General features: G+C 46.8%; 1 protein-coding gene across 1 annotated transcript; it reads right to left on the bottom strand.

The window, feature by feature from the left end:
• Positions 1-12,959: 12,959 nt before the first annotated feature.
• Positions 12,960-16,361, bottom strand: LOC129385860 (neprilysin-1-like). The gene is made up of 2 exons (XM_055073029.2): positions 16,317-16,361; positions 12,960-14,984 (listed from the first exon to the last, which is right to left on the bottom strand). The coding sequence occupies exons 1-2, from the start codon at positions 16,359-16,361 to the stop codon at positions 12,960-12,962; spliced, it is 2,070 nt and encodes a 689-aa protein (XP_054929004.2).
• Positions 16,362-17,807: the final 1,446 nt, after the last annotated feature.

Below are 17,807 nucleotides of genomic sequence, written 5' to 3' on the forward strand. Positions count from 1 at the left end.
TACAAACTCAATATGGCGCGTTCATGGTAAACATGAAGGTATTGGCACCTCTTGAAATTAAACGGTGGTATATCTCACCAAAACTTCGTTCTTTCAACATTCTGGTGTATTTGCGTGTTTATGTACCTTGATACCATAAACTACATTGGCTGTCGTTTACTTAAGCATGGAAATGAAAAATACGTAGCGCGCCGTATTGTGTAAAAACTTTGTTAAGTCCGTACAATGCGCGCCACCTAGTCAGTGCTTAATGTACAGATTACGCACTGGTGCATAGTGTGGGTTAAACGTCATGTACAAACGCGCACCTAGCAAAATACCAAGCTGACCCACTTTGCGGTTGGGCCATGCGGCAGTGTATTGTAAGTAGTGTAAAAACGTCATGGTAAAATCGCTGATTGCCCAGCGTACGTGTTTTAATCTGATGCAAGTCTGGCCGGCCACATAGGCTGTTGCAGGATACCGATATATTACTTGTCACAATGTAAAAAAAAAATATTCTTACGCGTTATTACAGGAAATTTGAAATTAACGACGTGTGCGGGCAGGAGATAATTTGCACGCAGGTACGTGCAACCATGCAGCAGCGCTTATAGCGACCTAAATAAGGAAAATATATAAGTATCTAATGATACAATTCGCAAGTATCGTATCAGATACTATAAGTTTGCGATTATCTTGGGTCTGTATATCATACATATCAGTTCAGTATCTTGTATCTGTATCGTGATACATCGGCAAAGTATGTTTGCCCAGCCCTGGACTCTGCACCCATTCTCTGTCAATCCCCCTGGATGAGTAAGCGTTGCCTCCAAGATGCGAGGTCCACTGGTGTGTCGGAGCTCAGAGGCTACAAGGGGATTTTGCGGCGGCGTAGCTAGACGGCGTTATGGAAATTAGATATTGGTATTGCGGTACTGGTGGGGGGAAATCAGAAAAGCGATTGACAGAACCACACTCGTTGCACGCATAGATATGCCTACAAGATAGAGATAGAGGCTTTAACGAATACAGAAAAGCTTGAGAAAAGATAGGCGAAATGCTAGACTGTTAGACTGTGACAGATCAGTAAAACCTGATTAGATTAATCAGGCTAGGTAAGTGTTTGTCGCCGCCCCGCTTCGCAGGGGATGCCAATAATTTATCATCATCATCAATATTACTGACGTTTTAAGGGATATGGGTACGAACCGAGCATGCAAGTACGACGAACAGGCGGCACTGGGCTTCTTTGTCCTCTAGAAATGTGCAAGCAACATTGTCGGGCGCGCACAATTCTGAAAATCGTTCTAGCGCGGGCGCGTCGAAGGGAGACGAAAGGCAAATAGCCTCACTACCCGCTGAGGTTAGGTTTGAAATGTTGCGTTCTCCAGGTTTGGACGGCTTAGCGCTCTGCGCTAGTAACCCGTGAAGAAGTGTATTTCCCCGTGCCTCGTTCCGTTAAGGGGCTCAGCAATCTTATCGTCTCCGTTCCTCACCCAAAGTTGCTGCTTAGCGCCCAGAAGTTTAAAGAACGCTAGCGCCGCCGTTATGTGGTGGAAAACGAGAGAAAAATATTTTTAATTCGGAATCGAGAAGGAATTAAGGCGAGCGTCGGAGGAATTGCTAGTGCTGGGTCCCTGGGATTACTGCAGTGACGCTTTCGGCCCTCTGTATCGTAGCTCGGCGAACTGGGGACGTAATTGAGCTCACAGGCGCTGAATTGACCCGGACAAGAAAGACGACAGGACGTCCGTTAACTATCAACTGATTTTATTTTAGGAGATGGTACTTCTATTGGAAAAACGAATACAAACGAGAAATTATCGCTCGTGCAAACCAGTATTTTCCAAATACGCAATTTCTCTTCAGCTCCGAGTAATCCACAGGGCGCTGATGCCGTTACCACCCTCTTTTACAATCAAGCTTGCTTCGATAATTTCCCGCGTATCCTTATCACTATTTCTAAACATGACGAAACAATCGTTAAACACTGGTTCACACCCACAACGTCACAGTGCACTGAAACATGCCCGCCTCGATAAGAGTTCAGCTTTTACCTATGCTGCCTTAATCTGTCATTGAGGCATCTACCGGTCTGCCCTATGTAACTTCTTTGTGATCGTCTATGTTAATCCTACAAGTGTCTGCATCATATGATAACGCCGGTAGAATGCAATCATTATACACTTTTCTTTTCAACGTCTTTTATATAGGCCGTAAAACTTTCGCTCTCCTGCTACGCACGTCGGCGGAGCTTGCACCGTTCGAAGCGGCCAAACACTTCTTCAAAACAAGTCTTGGAAACGGTCCAAGTGACAAAACGAGACTCGTGGTTACGAAGCCACAGCATTGCGACGTTTGTAAGGTACAACAGGACATTGTGAAGTTTCTCAGTGTCGTCCCACCTGTGCGCGCTCTACCTTCCAAACGACGACGGCCCATGTTCTACGTCATCGTTTCCGCTAAAGTAAGCGGGATTGCGCTGGCTCAGCACACAGAACACGATGGCCGACGAAGATTGGTCCGTACGCCTCTGGGTGGCTTCGTCAGGCATTGTCGGGGCGGTGAGAAACGTCCGGCTTCGGAGTTCCAGGCTAGAAGGTTACCCCGCAGCCCCACCACTTTTATGAGGGGATTTATCGACAGCGAGCGGGATAGGCGAGAGTTCGGCGCCCACTTGTCGTGACCTGCGCTCGCGTGCCCCATTTCTGCGTGCTCCAGTCTCTTCTTCACTGTAGCAAAACTATTACTGTAGGGTAGTAAGTTGGTGGGATAGTTAGGCCAATATGTGGGTTAAGCTCAGTTCTGGTACAACAGAAAAACAGAGTAGTTAACAGAGCAAAGTTCGTGTCTGATATTCCGACTTTCTAGGCTATACCCTATAGCGTTAGCAATTACTCAAAATGTAGTATAAGTTTCAGCTCCGACCCTCTCCGTGGCCACTGAAGTAGGCGGGATTTGGACGCACTAACCTCGAAACTATGTTTTTTCTCTCTTGAGGGCTCATTTGGGTGATATACTCAGATTTTTAAATCCCAATTTTAACCACAGAGCTACAAACCCCAGGTCGCGTGCTTGGCAGTTTCAGCGGCGTGTGCATCGAGAATGCGCTAGATTGCCTCTGATGGCGGCGACATGAGCCTAAGCATTTCGGAGGCAGAAGAAGAAATCGTACATCCACGTAGACGCTGCTCAAAAAAAAAAAAAAAAAAACCCGCCCATGCACTCCGTACAGATGATAAACCAATGAAGCTGAAATGTGCGTCCCCGATGTTTATCACTAGTTAATTGCGAATGTTTATTAAACTCTCTCTCAATTATTGGTTACGTCATTAGGTTCCTTAATGAGATTACGCACACGTTGGGCTTGGGTTTATCATAGTGCTCATTTGCAATGCCGCACATTGGGCTTCGCATAATCACCACCATGGAAGGGTGCAATGAGCGGTTCATTGTATCAATCCAGCAGTTTAATGTCTTTCTGAATTATGTTACGCACTTGCGTTTCGTAATGCATTGTTCATGGTGTTTATGACTCAGTTGTGCACAGCAGTGATGCACCGGGGCCGCACACTTTATTTTAAATAAAGACGTGGAGACATTCTTCAACCTATCGCGAAGTCGGAGAGAGAGGCTGCTGCGCACGCGCTCTGCTGCGAGCCACTATCGGCGTAGCCAACGGCGCGCCGCACCTTGCGTCGGAGGGTTTCTGTGGTCGAAGTGCGAGCGTTTTGCCTAGGCTTGTACAACGTCGCTGTAAAACGTCAGAGACCGAAGTGGCTAGCATCCACGTAAGTATCGAGCTCGCGAGGAGTTACAAACTCCTCGCGGGCAAGCGAGCGCGTTGATACGCTTGGCCAACGCCTCCTACAAGGCCGGTGCACTTTTCAATGCATGACCTCTTGCCACCTTGCCCGAGGGCCATAGAATCTAATGGGGACGTTCCCGAGTAATTAAAACACAGTGATTTTGACGTCACCGCTTTCGTCACGCCAGGCTTGGCATGACGCGACATTTTGACGCGACATGAGGCAAGACCGCGTGCGGCACGCACGGTCACACAAATGCGGGCATGTTGGCTATGAAAGCGTTGCTTTGAAATCATCCTTACAACGAGAAAATGTTTAATAAATCCAAAAGAGAGAGCAAGAAATATTTTTTTTTTACAAACGTCTTTATTTCTGCACTTAATAGGCGAATTCTTGCGGCAGAAAAGGGGTGCTCTATGGGGGAGGGGGACCGGTGCTCTCTTCTTTCTCGAGGTGGAGTGGTACCGCGGTCGGCTCTGCATAAACGAGGCCAAGCCCTGCCTTTTCCCTGAAAAATAAATATATCTCTCTGAAAAAGTCCAGAAAAGCACCAGCTTTGGCGTGCTTTTCTGGACCTTTTCAGAGAGAAATATTTATTTACAGAAAGGCAGAGAGGAGGTCGGCCCGAGCTAGAGCTTGCTCTGACCTGCTACTCCACACTGGGCAAAAGCGACAGGGAGGAAAAGGGCTGATGATACTCTTGAAGTACGTATTGCGTTCTCACGAACAGACACAAACGTCCTACTTAGCCGCGTATTACGCTACTCTACGTTGAAGCACTGGATGTAACCAGCTCGACGACACAAGCGAGCGCATAAGTGTTACCCAGAATTTAGATTCCGTATGCCTCACAAGCTCAAGAGAAGTCAAACAAGCATGATGCAACGGATTTGCCTTGGTATCATATTCACCAAGCGTTACAGACACCTCATAGGTTGCAGAGATACTAGCCCAAACTGTGAATGCTGTATACGGTGCCAGGAACACTTCATCATATATTTTGCGTTTGTCCCGCGTACGCGCAAGAACGACAGCGATTAGTCTCTTCCATTGCAAACGTCGATAAGACGCGACTACCAGACGAGTTTCTTTTGGGTGCTCGGCCTAATGCGAACAGCGCAGCCTTTATTACAAGTGCCACTCTTATCTTTCTACCAGCCACGGGGCTAAACGCACGGCTTCAGAGATCCCACAACGTTGTCAACTTGTATATTCGCACCTGCTACTCATATCATATTCACCATTATTGGTACACCTAAGACGCAAAAACAAAGCACGGGCGGCAACACCGCGTTGAAGTTACCGCACCCTGTCGCCATGACGTCATGAATTTTATGTGCCTGCTCCGGCCTAGTTGATTTTTTACTTGTAAAGATGGACTACATTGTATTCTGGGGCATTCAATAATTTAACTTAGCAAGTTTCGTGAACCTTTGCCGCGCCGGAACGCCCCAAGTGATAGAAGATGCTTCGAAATCCACCACGTCACGCTGGCGTGCCGGAGCTGGGAATTCGGCGCGAAGTTTTCCCTCCATTTACTCTTTCAGTAATTATTCTCCTACGACGAAATTAACAAAGAGGGAGGGCCGAATTCATAGAGGCTTTCTTTCGAAAGTGCTCTTTCTGACTGGTCGGTCGCCTTCGGTAATTATGCGTCCAGCATCAGCACTGGCATAGATTTTCTCTTAGGAACAACTCTAGCGTAAGAGCTTTCTTTTAAATACGGGCTAGTGTTCAACGGATAGTTTATCAGCCTAAACTGACTTAGAATTTATCTTTAGCGTCCCTTTAAAACAGACGCCTCAGACAACGACACAATTGACATTATCGAAAAGATGTGCCGTTGGACATGCTGCCTACCGAGGTTGCGGTATCGTGGTACCTTATTCTAAAAAAAAAAAATATGATTGATTTGTTCGAAAAAGCTGATTCCAGCCAGTTGTGATCTTGGACGCGTTCTTATCGAAGTCAGTAAGCCAGCAGCGCAACATACGAAAAGAAACAGCGAAAAGGTTTGTGAACCCTGCCATTGATTTTCAGCTCAATATTTAGAGGTACAGCTGTCCTCGTTCCGCTCCCTTTTATGTGCAGTAGTGAAGCATTGTCGCCAGCCGGAATATGATTTCACTCGATGTAGTTTTTGATAATTTCTAGGGCTCGTAATGTCATGTAGAAAAAAAGCAGCTTTTCTTTCATACCTTGGCCCTTCTTCATTTAGAATTTTGTTTCTCAAGTGGTGCAAAACAAACAAAACATTGTTCTCGTGTAGCACTTTATTAGACCAAGCTCTCTGACACCATAGCCAATACGCCGCCGCCAAGCCAAAACTGCAGATTTTGCTATCGTCAAGGGATTTTCAGTGATCCTATGACGCGACGAGTTTTTTCATTCTTGTTTCATTTATTTTCTTCCCTCGCTTTCGCTCGCTTCGACCTTGTTGTTGCTGTCACGCCGGCTATAAAAAGGCAACGTTTCTATAGATCGTGCTTCATTCCCGAAACCATATTGCAACATGTGTTCCATGCGATGTAACCCTGAGATTGCTCTTTACGACCGCGCATTGATTCATGTCCTTCTCGATGAAAGCATGCTGCAAGATAAACACATGCTGTGGTCCTTCAAGCCGATGTGCTGCACTGTCATCCTGCAAGGCAGGGGCACGGTGCCGTCCGTGCCTTGTTGGTTTCCTCACGTGGGGCGCCACGTCGTATTCGTTTGCAACAGCGGACGCAGGAATTCTGCGCCAGGAAGTTGCAGTCGTATTTCACATTGTGGCAGCTTGTTACCTGCAGCACCCAGTGCTTCCGGCTAACAGATAATGTGTATGGATCAGGAAGAAAAATTTAACAACGCGTCAGGGGCGCAGAACGCTTGAGAGAGGCACAGCCTTAAACTATGATTCAGCGTGACCCATCCACTACGCTCAAAAATGGGGGAAAGGGAGGAGGCATTTCACTGTATGCAGCATTGTCACTTTTTTTGCTGCGTTCTTCTTTTTTGCATTGTCACCCATTGCTGTGCCCAGTGGGTCGGGACCGAGACGCCTTGTTGCATTTAACTTCCCCGTTACTGTTCTACATCCTGCATAGTTTTTTTCGACTGCCTGATGTCAGAGAAGTGCAGTACTCTCCCCAAGAATTTACAATCGCCGTGGCCGCACCAGCGTATTTGCGACCAGCTGTGGCTACAAATGGCTCCAAAACGAAGGCCCGGAAGCGCATCTAGCAGCTGATAGTTGTGCGGCTTCATAGCTGGTCACGTGGCCTCACAAACACATGACACGAAAAACCGCTCTAGTTCAGGTGCCAGTTGCTATCCACGCACGTGCTGCACTGCTATATTCAGGAAGCTGAAACTTTTTTCTTTTCACTAACCTCATTTCAAGTAACCTAGGCACTATTGTTTCACGTGTAGTTTATGATCCTAGTGTTTTGGTCATTACTGGCACCGTACGGATCATTCATTCTAATAGATCTAGACTTACCTGTAATAATATTCTTCTTCACCCGAGGGCTCGTACCAATTATGCTAAACAAAAAATCCCGTTCTCCACCATAAAATTTTATAATGATCTCCTAGTTCACACTAAAGCTACTGGATGCTAACAACTTTCAAACTGCTAAAACACATATCTCATAATTTCACACTATAAATTGTACTCGTGCCCTCTTTGTGTGCGTCGTTTCTGCAGATATATTTTTCCTCTTCTAATTATGCGTTTTCGTGCTCATACTATTATTTATATAGATTCGCCACTTCGTTCCACAGCTGTTCTTACTACTGTTTTCAGAGTCATTATAACAAGAGGTCCCATTACAGTACGCCATTCTAGGAGCTCTTTCTGTATACTTGTAACCATACACTTCCCTATATATTAAACAAATAAATTGAAAATGAAACTACGTCGTAACTCAACGTTACTGGACTAGCTTAGATCACTAGATTTGTCGTACTTGTCTAAATTTTTGTTGCTGCTGTGCCTTCCAAATATGGCACGTGCCAACAATATTGGTCGTTCTCGTCGTCATTGTCAAGTTAGGCCATCGATATTCTGCAAGCCGTAATCTTGTTCTTGTTATTGTGTCCAAACACTGTTCTTGTGTCAAGAAGGATGCCGTTTCCCATGAGTGTTTATTAGGATTATAACAGAAATTATGTTTGCATAGCAGAGCGTGCGTTAAAGATAAATTTAGAAATTATTTTTTTTAAAGCTGGAGTCTTTTCAGATAAAATAATTTAACATCAATGGAGTAAGATACAAGAAATGTTTGATAATTTCGTAAGTTCATCAATGTGATTTCTTGTGTCCGAAATAAAATTGTAAATGGCAGGAAAAGAATCCCTGTGCCTGAATCGCAGCGAAGACACCCCAAAAGAGAGAATGGTTGGCGAGCACAACCATAGCCAAAGTTGTCGAAATTATGCTTCTAAGAGTTTTCTTTGTCCGAAAGATCGGCGGCACGAAAGGAAAAAAAAATTAGCTATAGATTCATGTATATTGCAAAAGTAACATGGAGGGGACATATCCAGACCAGGCCTGCACAAGTAAAATTTTTAATGCGGAATGCGGCATCTCAGTTGTGAAAAGGAAAGTTCAAATTGTCTTGAAGGACACCAATTATAATTCAACTGGATACAAAATGGTGGAATTAGGAGACGATATTAGGTAGGTGTTGCGGAAATTGGCCGTAAGGAGAAATTTCCGTACCTAACCGCGGTTACACACCTAAGCCGATGCTGGCAATACAGAGACATAGGGCCATTGAGGGATGCTCGTGGGAGTGGATCAGGCATTTCGTTCAAGCCCAATCCACGTTGTTTCGGTACCCAAAGCGAATGAACTTGCTGTAAGTGCGGAGGAACCATTGAACAATGTCTTCGCAGGATTCCCGAATTTAAGGATGCAGTAAGTGTAAATGGATAAATATCTGCCTGATTACAAATCTCTGCCTATATGCCTACGTATACAGGCAGAGATTTGGGTACAATGACCGCTAATGTGTCATTTTGGGAAAGTTTTCGTAATGCTACAATCGATATTGTTCCTGTCTGAAATATGCCTGTGGAGTCAGGAAGGCGAAAGGAGTAGTAGACACTTATGGCTTCGTTAGTGAGCCATGGCGCTGATGAAGGAGCAGACTTAAAAGCAGACTTCACTTGCACATGAAAAGGAAACATACACAGGCCCTGGCGAAGAGAGCAAGACAAATGAAATTCAGAGAAGATCCCAAGTCCTGCTTTCTTATTGCACAGAGAAGCGTCACTAGCTAGTATGCTGTCAGTAGCTAGCTGGATTAGGTGGTCTTGTAACATGTCAACTAAATGCCTGCAAGAAAGTAGTTTAGCATGATTCGATAATATGTCCTTAGACTAAACTTTGAGGTCTGTAGAGGTATCATTCGAATGGTGAACTTGACATATGGACACATTCAAGTGTTGTAACTGTGATTGCAGATATATTACCTGAGGGCTGTGTAATCGCAAACACGACATGTAGAAACACTCGGACGGTTCAGTGACAAATGCACATTGTGTACACCTCATTGAAAAATCATAATTTTTTTCAAAATTTTCGGAAACGTAAGCATGCGGAATCTACAATTAAGGGTGGGTGTATGAGCTTGGCAAGGAATCTAGGTCAATGCCCAATGCATATGCGTATAACAGTGTAAGTGTATAACACCTCTGTCTTACCAGTACTCACCTACGGGGCAGAAACCTGGAGGCTTACGAAAAGGGTTCTACTTAAATTGAGGACAACGCAACGAGCTATGGAAAGAAGAATGATGAGTGTAACGTTAAGGGATAAGAAAAGAGCAGATTGGGTGAGGGAACAAACGCGAGTTAATGGTGTCTTAGTTGAAATCAAGAAAAAGAAATGGGCATGGGCAGGACATGTAATGAGGAGGTAAGATAACCGAGGTTCATTAAGGGTGACGGAGTGCATTCCAAAGAGAAGGGAAGCGTAGCAGGGTGCGGCAGAAAGTTAGGTGGGCGGATGAGATTCAGAAGTTTGCTGGGACAACATGGCCACAATTAGTACATGACCGGGGTAGTTGGAGAAGTATGGGAGAGGCCTTTGCCCTGCAGTGGGCGTAGCCAGGACGACGACGACGATGATGATGATGATGATGATGATGATGATGATGATGAATGCATATGCGTGTCACTTCTCTTCGTAAAAGCACCAGATATTTAATTTTATAGGCGGGACCAGCGAATTGCAATACGAGCCGAACAGACATCTCATATATCATCAGTAATGCAGTCCTGCGTAGTCCAGAGCAACGGTGACTAAGCCAGCGGAGCATAGCTGCAGCACGTTATGCCTCAGTTGCAGTATGTGCAATGTGTCTCAAATAGGCGAGCTTGCCATCGTATATAACGCCTAAGCTCAACTTGAGGTATTGTTTCCTGGCGCTATTCGAGAAATACATGCCCCGTTAATGTAAAAGTCACTACAGCACTTTTACTAATTTTTTAACGACACGTATAGCCAGCTGCTGCTGCTGCTGCTGCTGATGATGATGATGATGATGAGGAGGAGGTGGAGGAGGAGGAGGGGGGAGGGGGAGGAGGAGGAGGATACTCTGTCATTGCAGCGTTGTCGCACATGACGGCACCCATGGCTCCCGCTTCACCGTGAATTCTAGTGATGGCTACGCTCTCGCTCTCATTGATCGCCATTAACTATTGAATTGAGCTTTCGCTTCCCCTAAACTCAACTGAAGCGCTAGATATTAACGCATAGCGCGTCCAATTTCTGAGATCGTTCGACGATTCCTGCGTCCTTAGACACGCCTGCATAGTAACAAAAAAATAATTGCTAGTGCATTGTCTTGGCTTGGGTACGTTTGTCGCGAGGCCTGTACCAGACGGTGCCCTGTCTTTGAACGTCATCCTTACGTTTGCCTTCCCGTACGTTAAACTAAAAGCCTTAAAGGGATGCGTTTAACGTACGTAAGGCGATTAACAGGCGCAAAATTGTCTACTGTGTAAAAATGCTGCTTTGACTACTCTGAACTAGATGGCGAGCCAATCAACTTTAGAGCTTTGACTACTCGCACCTAGATGGCGCGGCTAAATTTTGCACTTTGAAGCGCATCGTTGTTTTACGCTATACTAAAACTCCGTCGAATAACGTCCCGCAAAGGTTCAGCGTGCGAACACGCCAACGCTAACGCAAGCATCTTACGCTATACCAAAACTAGACAGTTTTAGTATAGCGTAAAATGCTTACTGTCTAGTAATCGTTTCCGTGAAACGTATGCGGGCAACGCTACGTGCTTTGCATTGTTATCAGGAGCGCCTTATCAATTATGTGGTTCCCATGCTTGTTTTCTGCTTGTTCTTTATCGAAACTAATGTTGTTCTGCATGTTGTATGCGTGATTATAAAGAAGGTATGCACTTTTGCTTCACTTTGCTGAGTGCTTCAAGTCTGCTTCACCTCCGCCGCGGTTCCGCCCTGTATTGCACAGCCTCCGGGATCAGCCTACATTTTTGCCCACGGACGCCGCCACGAAAGATGACCAACAACAGGCGAACAGCTTCGCTATAAAATCTCTGCTTTTCTCGCCTTTTTCTTCTCGCCGTGAGGTGGCGTCACGTCGCGTAAGCGTCGTCCAGACGTCTCGAGGAGGAGGAGGAATAAATGTTTATTGTACAACCAGCACTTTATGATGGCTGGGCCTAAGAAACTCGTTCCATTATTCGGTCTCTAAGCTGGCTCGTCTGTCTCCTTAGCTGTCTACGTAGACTGTCTCCGATACTGGCCAGAATTGGCACACACGCCCTTCGCCTTCATGCCCATCTCTTTTGCGATTTCCCCACTATGCTAAGTCAAGAAACGCTAGATTACCTCAGCGACGCCGTCGTCCACTATCTCTTTAGCGATATGCGATTGAATATTGAAATAGACATTCCCATTTGGGGACAGAAACGAAGTTACTATTCAGGGTCTCCGCTTCGGTAGCTATACCCAATTTAAATGAGAGAGAGAGAGAGGTAAGGCAGGGAGATTAAGCAGAAGCAAATCTATGGTTTGTTACTCTGTCCGTGGAGAAAGGAGGTTGAAAAGAAGGAAGGCAGAGAGAGAAAAGGAACCAAACAAGAAAAACAGGAACCTCGAAAGGCGCTCACGTTCCCTGCTCGGCTACAGTGCTTGCCTACATCACCCGGCTAGTCAAGGTGACAGACGAGTGACGTGTCAATGTCCTAGATTGCTTATGTTGTGGTGTGTAGCAGGAATGTACTATGCGCAAGCAGCTGCTCTGAAAACCTTGAAACCACGGATATGGAACACTCTAAGGAAGGACATTTGCGGAGTACACTTCGGTTTAATGACGTACGGTTGTGCCTATACGCTTTAAGCACACACACACAGACGCATAAAAAGAGAGAGAGAGATTGGGAGCTAAGCGTACAAGGGCTTTTTCGGAACTGCTGTTTTTTTGCTTTTATCAGGGACAAACTGTGAACGACGAAACGGTAGAGCAAGGACACTGCGAACGCGTATTGAGAACGCGGCAGCTGGTCGTGAACTGCTCCGTAAAAACATCCTCCCACGCGGTGAAATCTGTGTTATTACTAGCATAAAAATTTTGTTAGCGATTTCTTGGCACTTTTGCTTGCCGTACAAGCACCGATTTCTTTCTATACTTTCTATACTTTGTAATCTAGGCATGCACTCTGTGGGGTACTTATGTCAACGTACAACAATCTCTTTATGCAAGCAAAAAAGAATCGGAATCTGCAAAGAAACTATGTAGTGTTTTTTTCCTCAGTACAGAGCAAAATGTGCATCGGAAACACACCGACGTTATGATTCGGCGTCATGAATGCATTTTTTGTAACCACCGGCAAGTAAGCAGGCAGTGCACTACAAATTGTAGCGCATTCAATAAATAACACACGAGTAATGTTACCGAAACCACACATGGCGCTGAAAATGTTTGTGCAGGAGGGGAGAAAAGCCACACACGACCGAACCCAACAAGTAGCTGGCACAATTCGTAGAAAGAGCAGCCTTCGTCTTCAGTGCACATATTATAGGGATCGTTAATACACTTCGGGTGAAATTAAACAATCGCGATTTTTGACTCAGTTGCATAGACGAGAGCCCGACACCTGCAGATATGTACACTATACTTCAGGACACGGTAAGCGGTCAGGGATCAAAAAACGTACACTTGATTCGCGGATTCATGCGCGAGTTCTCGGGACAGCGGAAGGCGGCCGCGAATCGCTTCGAGTTCTTGAGCGGCACATTGCACTCGTCGCCCATGGTCTGCGGCCGCTTCGAGCACAAAGCGTAGCAGTATGTCAGGAAGAACACTTGGTCGTCCGTGAACGCCTCGAGGTGGTGCACCTTGAAGTCGTCCAGAGCGCGGTAGTCCGCCGCAACGGCTGCCATGTAGCTCCGGTACGCAATCTCCAGGCCGACAACGACCGGAAAGAGGCGCATCGGGCGCCACTCGCCCCCGTACGAGCTCGCTCGGACGTTGCAGGCGACCTTCTCGGCGTGCACGGCGGCAGCGTTGGGACTCAGCCAAATGCCGCTCTGACCCGCGTCGTCCACCGTCACGCCGACGTCATCCAAAGACCTGGCCATCTGGCGAGCCGCGAAGGATCCCAGGCCGCCGTAGATGATCGCGAACGTGGCGTTCTTGAAGAACAGCGGAGGGTGCAGGTCGAGGACAGCGAGCTTCATCAGGTTGGGAAGGTAAAGGTACGTTTCGCGTCCGAATCGGGGATGCACGCGGACGCTGTAAACGTCCGCGAAGTGCTCGTGGTTGCGGAGTCCGCGGTAGATCTCGGATGCCTTCACGATGTTCGTCACGAATGTGTTGCCGGCCATGTTCGGGAAGACGCTGTACAGTTTGTCGCGCTTCCCTCTATCGAAGAAGCTGTCGTTCGGCATTAGTACGTTAGTCATGCGTTCCAGCTTGCGGTACGCCACGCGCTTGCTGTCCTCGTCCATCCAGGTGAGGTTGTTTATCAGGCGCTTGACATTCTGTTTGATTCTGTACAAGAAGCTTATCACGTGGAGGCGGTTCTCGCTAAAGCCGTAGTATTCGCTAATGGTCTGGGACAAGCTCAGTAACCCAAGACGCGAATCCACGTACTCCATGCAGCCACGACGTCTCACCGTCGAAAGCACGTCGGGCGTACCGTGGAATCTAATGGACGGCTCGCCGTAGACAGCCCACAGGTGCGTCTGGATGAACATCCACGAGAGCCCGATGATTAGCTGGTCGTGGTCGAAGTCCTTCATCAACTTATCTATGCTTCGAAATATTTTCACGTCTTCGGTGATCACTGCGCTATCAGCCGTCCAGGTGAACTGTTTGTCGTGCTTGGTGAGAAAGCCAAGCCAGAGGGCAGCCGATGCCGTTTTCGTGTGGCTGTCCAGGTCGCTCAGCTTGAACCAACTTTGACGAGGCGCATCGTATAGAAACGCCACCTTCGCGTTCAGGATGGCCTTCTCCAGCTTAAGCAGGCTGGCGGATTCAATGTCGACCTGTCCGTCGCTGATTCCGAGGATCTCGTAGTACTTCCTAGCGTAATTCTCGTACTCGTAGTGCACCCACGAGTAATGCGCGCTCTGCTCCCAGCCCGCGTCCAGACGGCCCCGAGAAAACAGCAACGCGGTGGACTCGCGCACAGATACGGCGCTCAGATCGAAGAGGAAGTTCATTTCCCAATTGATCGCCAGGTCCACCATGACGTCCAAAGGATGGACGGAGCCGTTGGGCTTTCGCTCGGGCCAAGACAGGCCGAGGGACCGGCGGAGCTCGGCGAATTCCCTGAGATTATCTTCCCTCTGCACGCTCGCCGTGTTGCAGCTGTGAAAGAACTGCGTCGCCTTGCTGGCGCGACCTCCGTCGGTCTCCATCTCGGCGATCGCCAAGTCGGCGGCGGCGGCCGCCATGCGCGCCTCGGTCGTCTCTCGGCGCTTAGGGTCTTCCCAGCTTCCGCACACGAATCTGTGGAAGTCGTGGCATGGGTCGGCCGCCGTGTCGATGGCAGCGCTGAGCTCCAGGCCGAATGCGGTGCAGTCTTTCGTGGCGCAGAGCGCTTCCTTGGGCGAATGTTCCAGCTCGGAGAAGTACTTGGCAAACGCCACAATGACAAGGACAGCGGCAACCAACAGTAGCACTTTGCAGCAGATGGCCGTGCTTCCTTTGGCGTACTGCGTGAGTGAGAGAGAGAAGCTTCAAGGCCTTGTTCAGAGCCTTGAGCAGTTGCGATAAGAAGAAAGTTTACCTCAGAAGTTCCTATCTAAATCCATCGGAACGTAGAAATTCTTTTTCGCAGCAATTATACTGCATAGACTTTTATGGAGTTTGTTGCCTTTAACAGTGCAAGTTCAGATATACCGGCGGTAAGAAGTAGATTTCTTTAATTAGGCCATCAATTTTTTTGCATAAATTCTTGGTATTATACAATATTTACAAAACAAAACATTCAAGTTCACAGCCCTAACTTAGCAATAAGATATGCTATAACTCTGTCAAGTGCACCTGTTGAGAGGTGTGAAATTCGTGTATTATATACCGCTCTGAAATATGCCACTAATTTGCGAATAGGACTTTTGCAACACCCTCTTAAGCATTATAACATATTTACGTAACCTGTACACTTATGTGAAACGTTTACGCGCTTTAAATGCTCAAACAGATGAAGCTGAAGGAACTTCTATATGTGCTTTTGTTGAGGTATTGCGAATTTTTAAAGCTTCCCCTTTGGTTTCTTCTCGTTTTCTTTACCGCCTTGCAATATTTTTTCAAAACAAATTAAAGGCTTTTTGGAAATCATACCTACTACAGTGGGTAAAATTCTGCTTTCTCTTTCAACTGCGTTAAATGTCATTCAAATCTGTTCTGCGGCTGTTTTACGAGAAGAACTCTGTTTCTGCGTCTTCCATTTACTTGAACAGAGAACTCAGAGTTTGCCCCTGAGTAACTTTCTTCTTGATCCTGTGTCTCTGAGATCTTCCCTCTGGTCTTTCGCATAGTATGGGGAATTAATTCCTACTTTTTTCTAACGAGAACGCCATGTGAAGACGGAATCACAAAAGCTGCTGTCAAATGAAAATATGGTGTATCGTGAAAGCTGTGTATGCTGCTTAGTTCTTTCGACTGCTTTTGTAAAGTCATTCGTAGAGCAGCGATATGCAGGAGTGCTGCCGCTATAAGTGAGGTGCCGAGATAATGTCGTTTGCCTTGATTGAAGCCTCGTGACAAGAACTGGTTTTATTTGTGGATGGTGGCAACGCTGATCAAAACAGTCACTAAGAAAGAACGCTGCACAACTTAACCTACACTGACCCTGTCTAAGCATCTGCAACGTGTCACGTGCCTGGAACCACCCCAATCCGCGATTATTCTCGAAAAAAGCCAAGCAAGTTGACTGCCAACAACAGCTATCGCTGCATAATACAAAACCACCAGTACCTTTTCGGAGTGTTTGCAAGCGATCAGTTATATGATCATCTTTGTCACGGCGTCAATTCATGCTGTACTTTGTCGTCCCCTTCAAGACGAAGGTACGCCCCAGCAACCTCCATTTGACCTCGTATCTATAACGTTACACGTATGCAAGAACCGACTTCATCCTTAGCCTGCAAACTTATTAAACTAATCGCACCACCTTATCTGTACCAAGCGTGGAATTCCGCTGAACACAAGGTAGCGGGTTCGACTCCCGGCCACGGCGGCCACATTTCGATAAGGGCGAAATGCAAGAACGCTCGTCTATTTACATTGATGTAAAGGTTAAAGGACTCCAGGTGGTCAAACTTAATCCGCAGTCCTACATTATGGCGTCTCCCATAGGCGCAACTGTTGCTCTGGGACGTTACACCTTGAGACAACGGACTCGACCACGTGGTCTGCTGTCCTTGACTATCTACCCTTGGCTCCGTCGGGCGTGCACGAAGCGAGCGACGGCGCGGCCCTTTGAGGACATCGGCTTCATGGTCGCCCGACGGAAAGGACACCTCGCTCATGCGCTCTTGGGAAGTTGGGTTTCAATTTTCTAGGCGAAATTTATTGCGTTGAGAAATTTGCGTCGTCAGCTTTTTGCGTGCCTGGAACCGTCTGTCCAGGCACCACGTCTCGAGGTTCCGAAGTTCTGGGCTGACGGGCTTCAAGTATTGCATTAGCAACACTCGTCTGACTCTTTCGAAAAAAAAAACGATTAGTTAGCTTATCTTTCATAACTACAGTTGTTCATTTGCTGCCTTATGTCGTATTGAAACGCAGTACCCTGTACAAAACCTGTCCCGGGGAAGTCGCTTAATTATTGCAACTTCCTACTTTTGAGAAATTTCAAACGCATTTCTAAAACATCCTCCCGTCAGCTGCACTCTGTGTATTCCTAATGTGGTCCCTTGGTGTTGTATAGTGCCGTATGGTGCTGGTATGCGCAGAGCTCTTGTTCCGTGCGCATTGTGCATTATAACTGAAATATAGCCGCACACAGTAAACATTCTTATTAGAAGGCTTTTTTTATTATTTTACCCTGGCGGGATACGTTACCATCACAGGTTAGGCCCCCTGTACATGTGCGTCATGCAGCGCTTACTAACGCTGCGGCTACCGCTGTTTATTGTCATTGCCTAACTAGGCAGCGTTCAGGCCTGCTTCGACTATAATTTCTCCCCATCGTTAGGTGAAAAAAATAAGTGGAAAAGTCAGCCATCACTTAGTATAATCCCGGGCTGGGGTATTCCGTAATTCGTATCAGCAATGCTTGTCGACAATATTGAGATAAAGTGTTCGTTTTCATGCCACTACGCCACGAGAAACGGCAACTAGCCGAGAAAGTATTCTGATTTTCACGAAGCAGATGGCGCCACAGCATTATCGTCGGCGATGCAAAACTTTTCGAAATAATTATTCACGGTTTCATAACCTTAATTTAGGCTCCAGCGCGCTGCGCGATGATGACAGTGTGCTAAAGCATCGATCTCCCGGCATGTCTATAAGGCGGTTCCGCGGAGCGCATGCGC

The sequence above is a fragment of the Dermacentor andersoni genome, chromosome 7 (assembly GCF_023375885.2).
Source record: "Dermacentor andersoni chromosome 7, qqDerAnde1_hic_scaffold, whole genome shotgun sequence".
Taxonomy (NCBI): Eukaryota; Metazoa; Arthropoda; class Arachnida; order Ixodida; family Ixodidae; genus Dermacentor; species Dermacentor andersoni.

Bases quoted from the DNA above. Each gene is read 5' to 3' on its own strand.
- LOC129385860 (XM_055073029.2), bottom strand. From the start codon at position 16,361: ATGGAGGTTGCTGGGGCGTACCTTCGTCTTGAAGGGGACGACAAA. The intron at 14,985-16,316 runs GTACAGCATGAA...TCACTCACGCAG, and splicing joins GTCTTGAAGGGGACGACAAA to TACGCCAAAGGAAGCACGGC.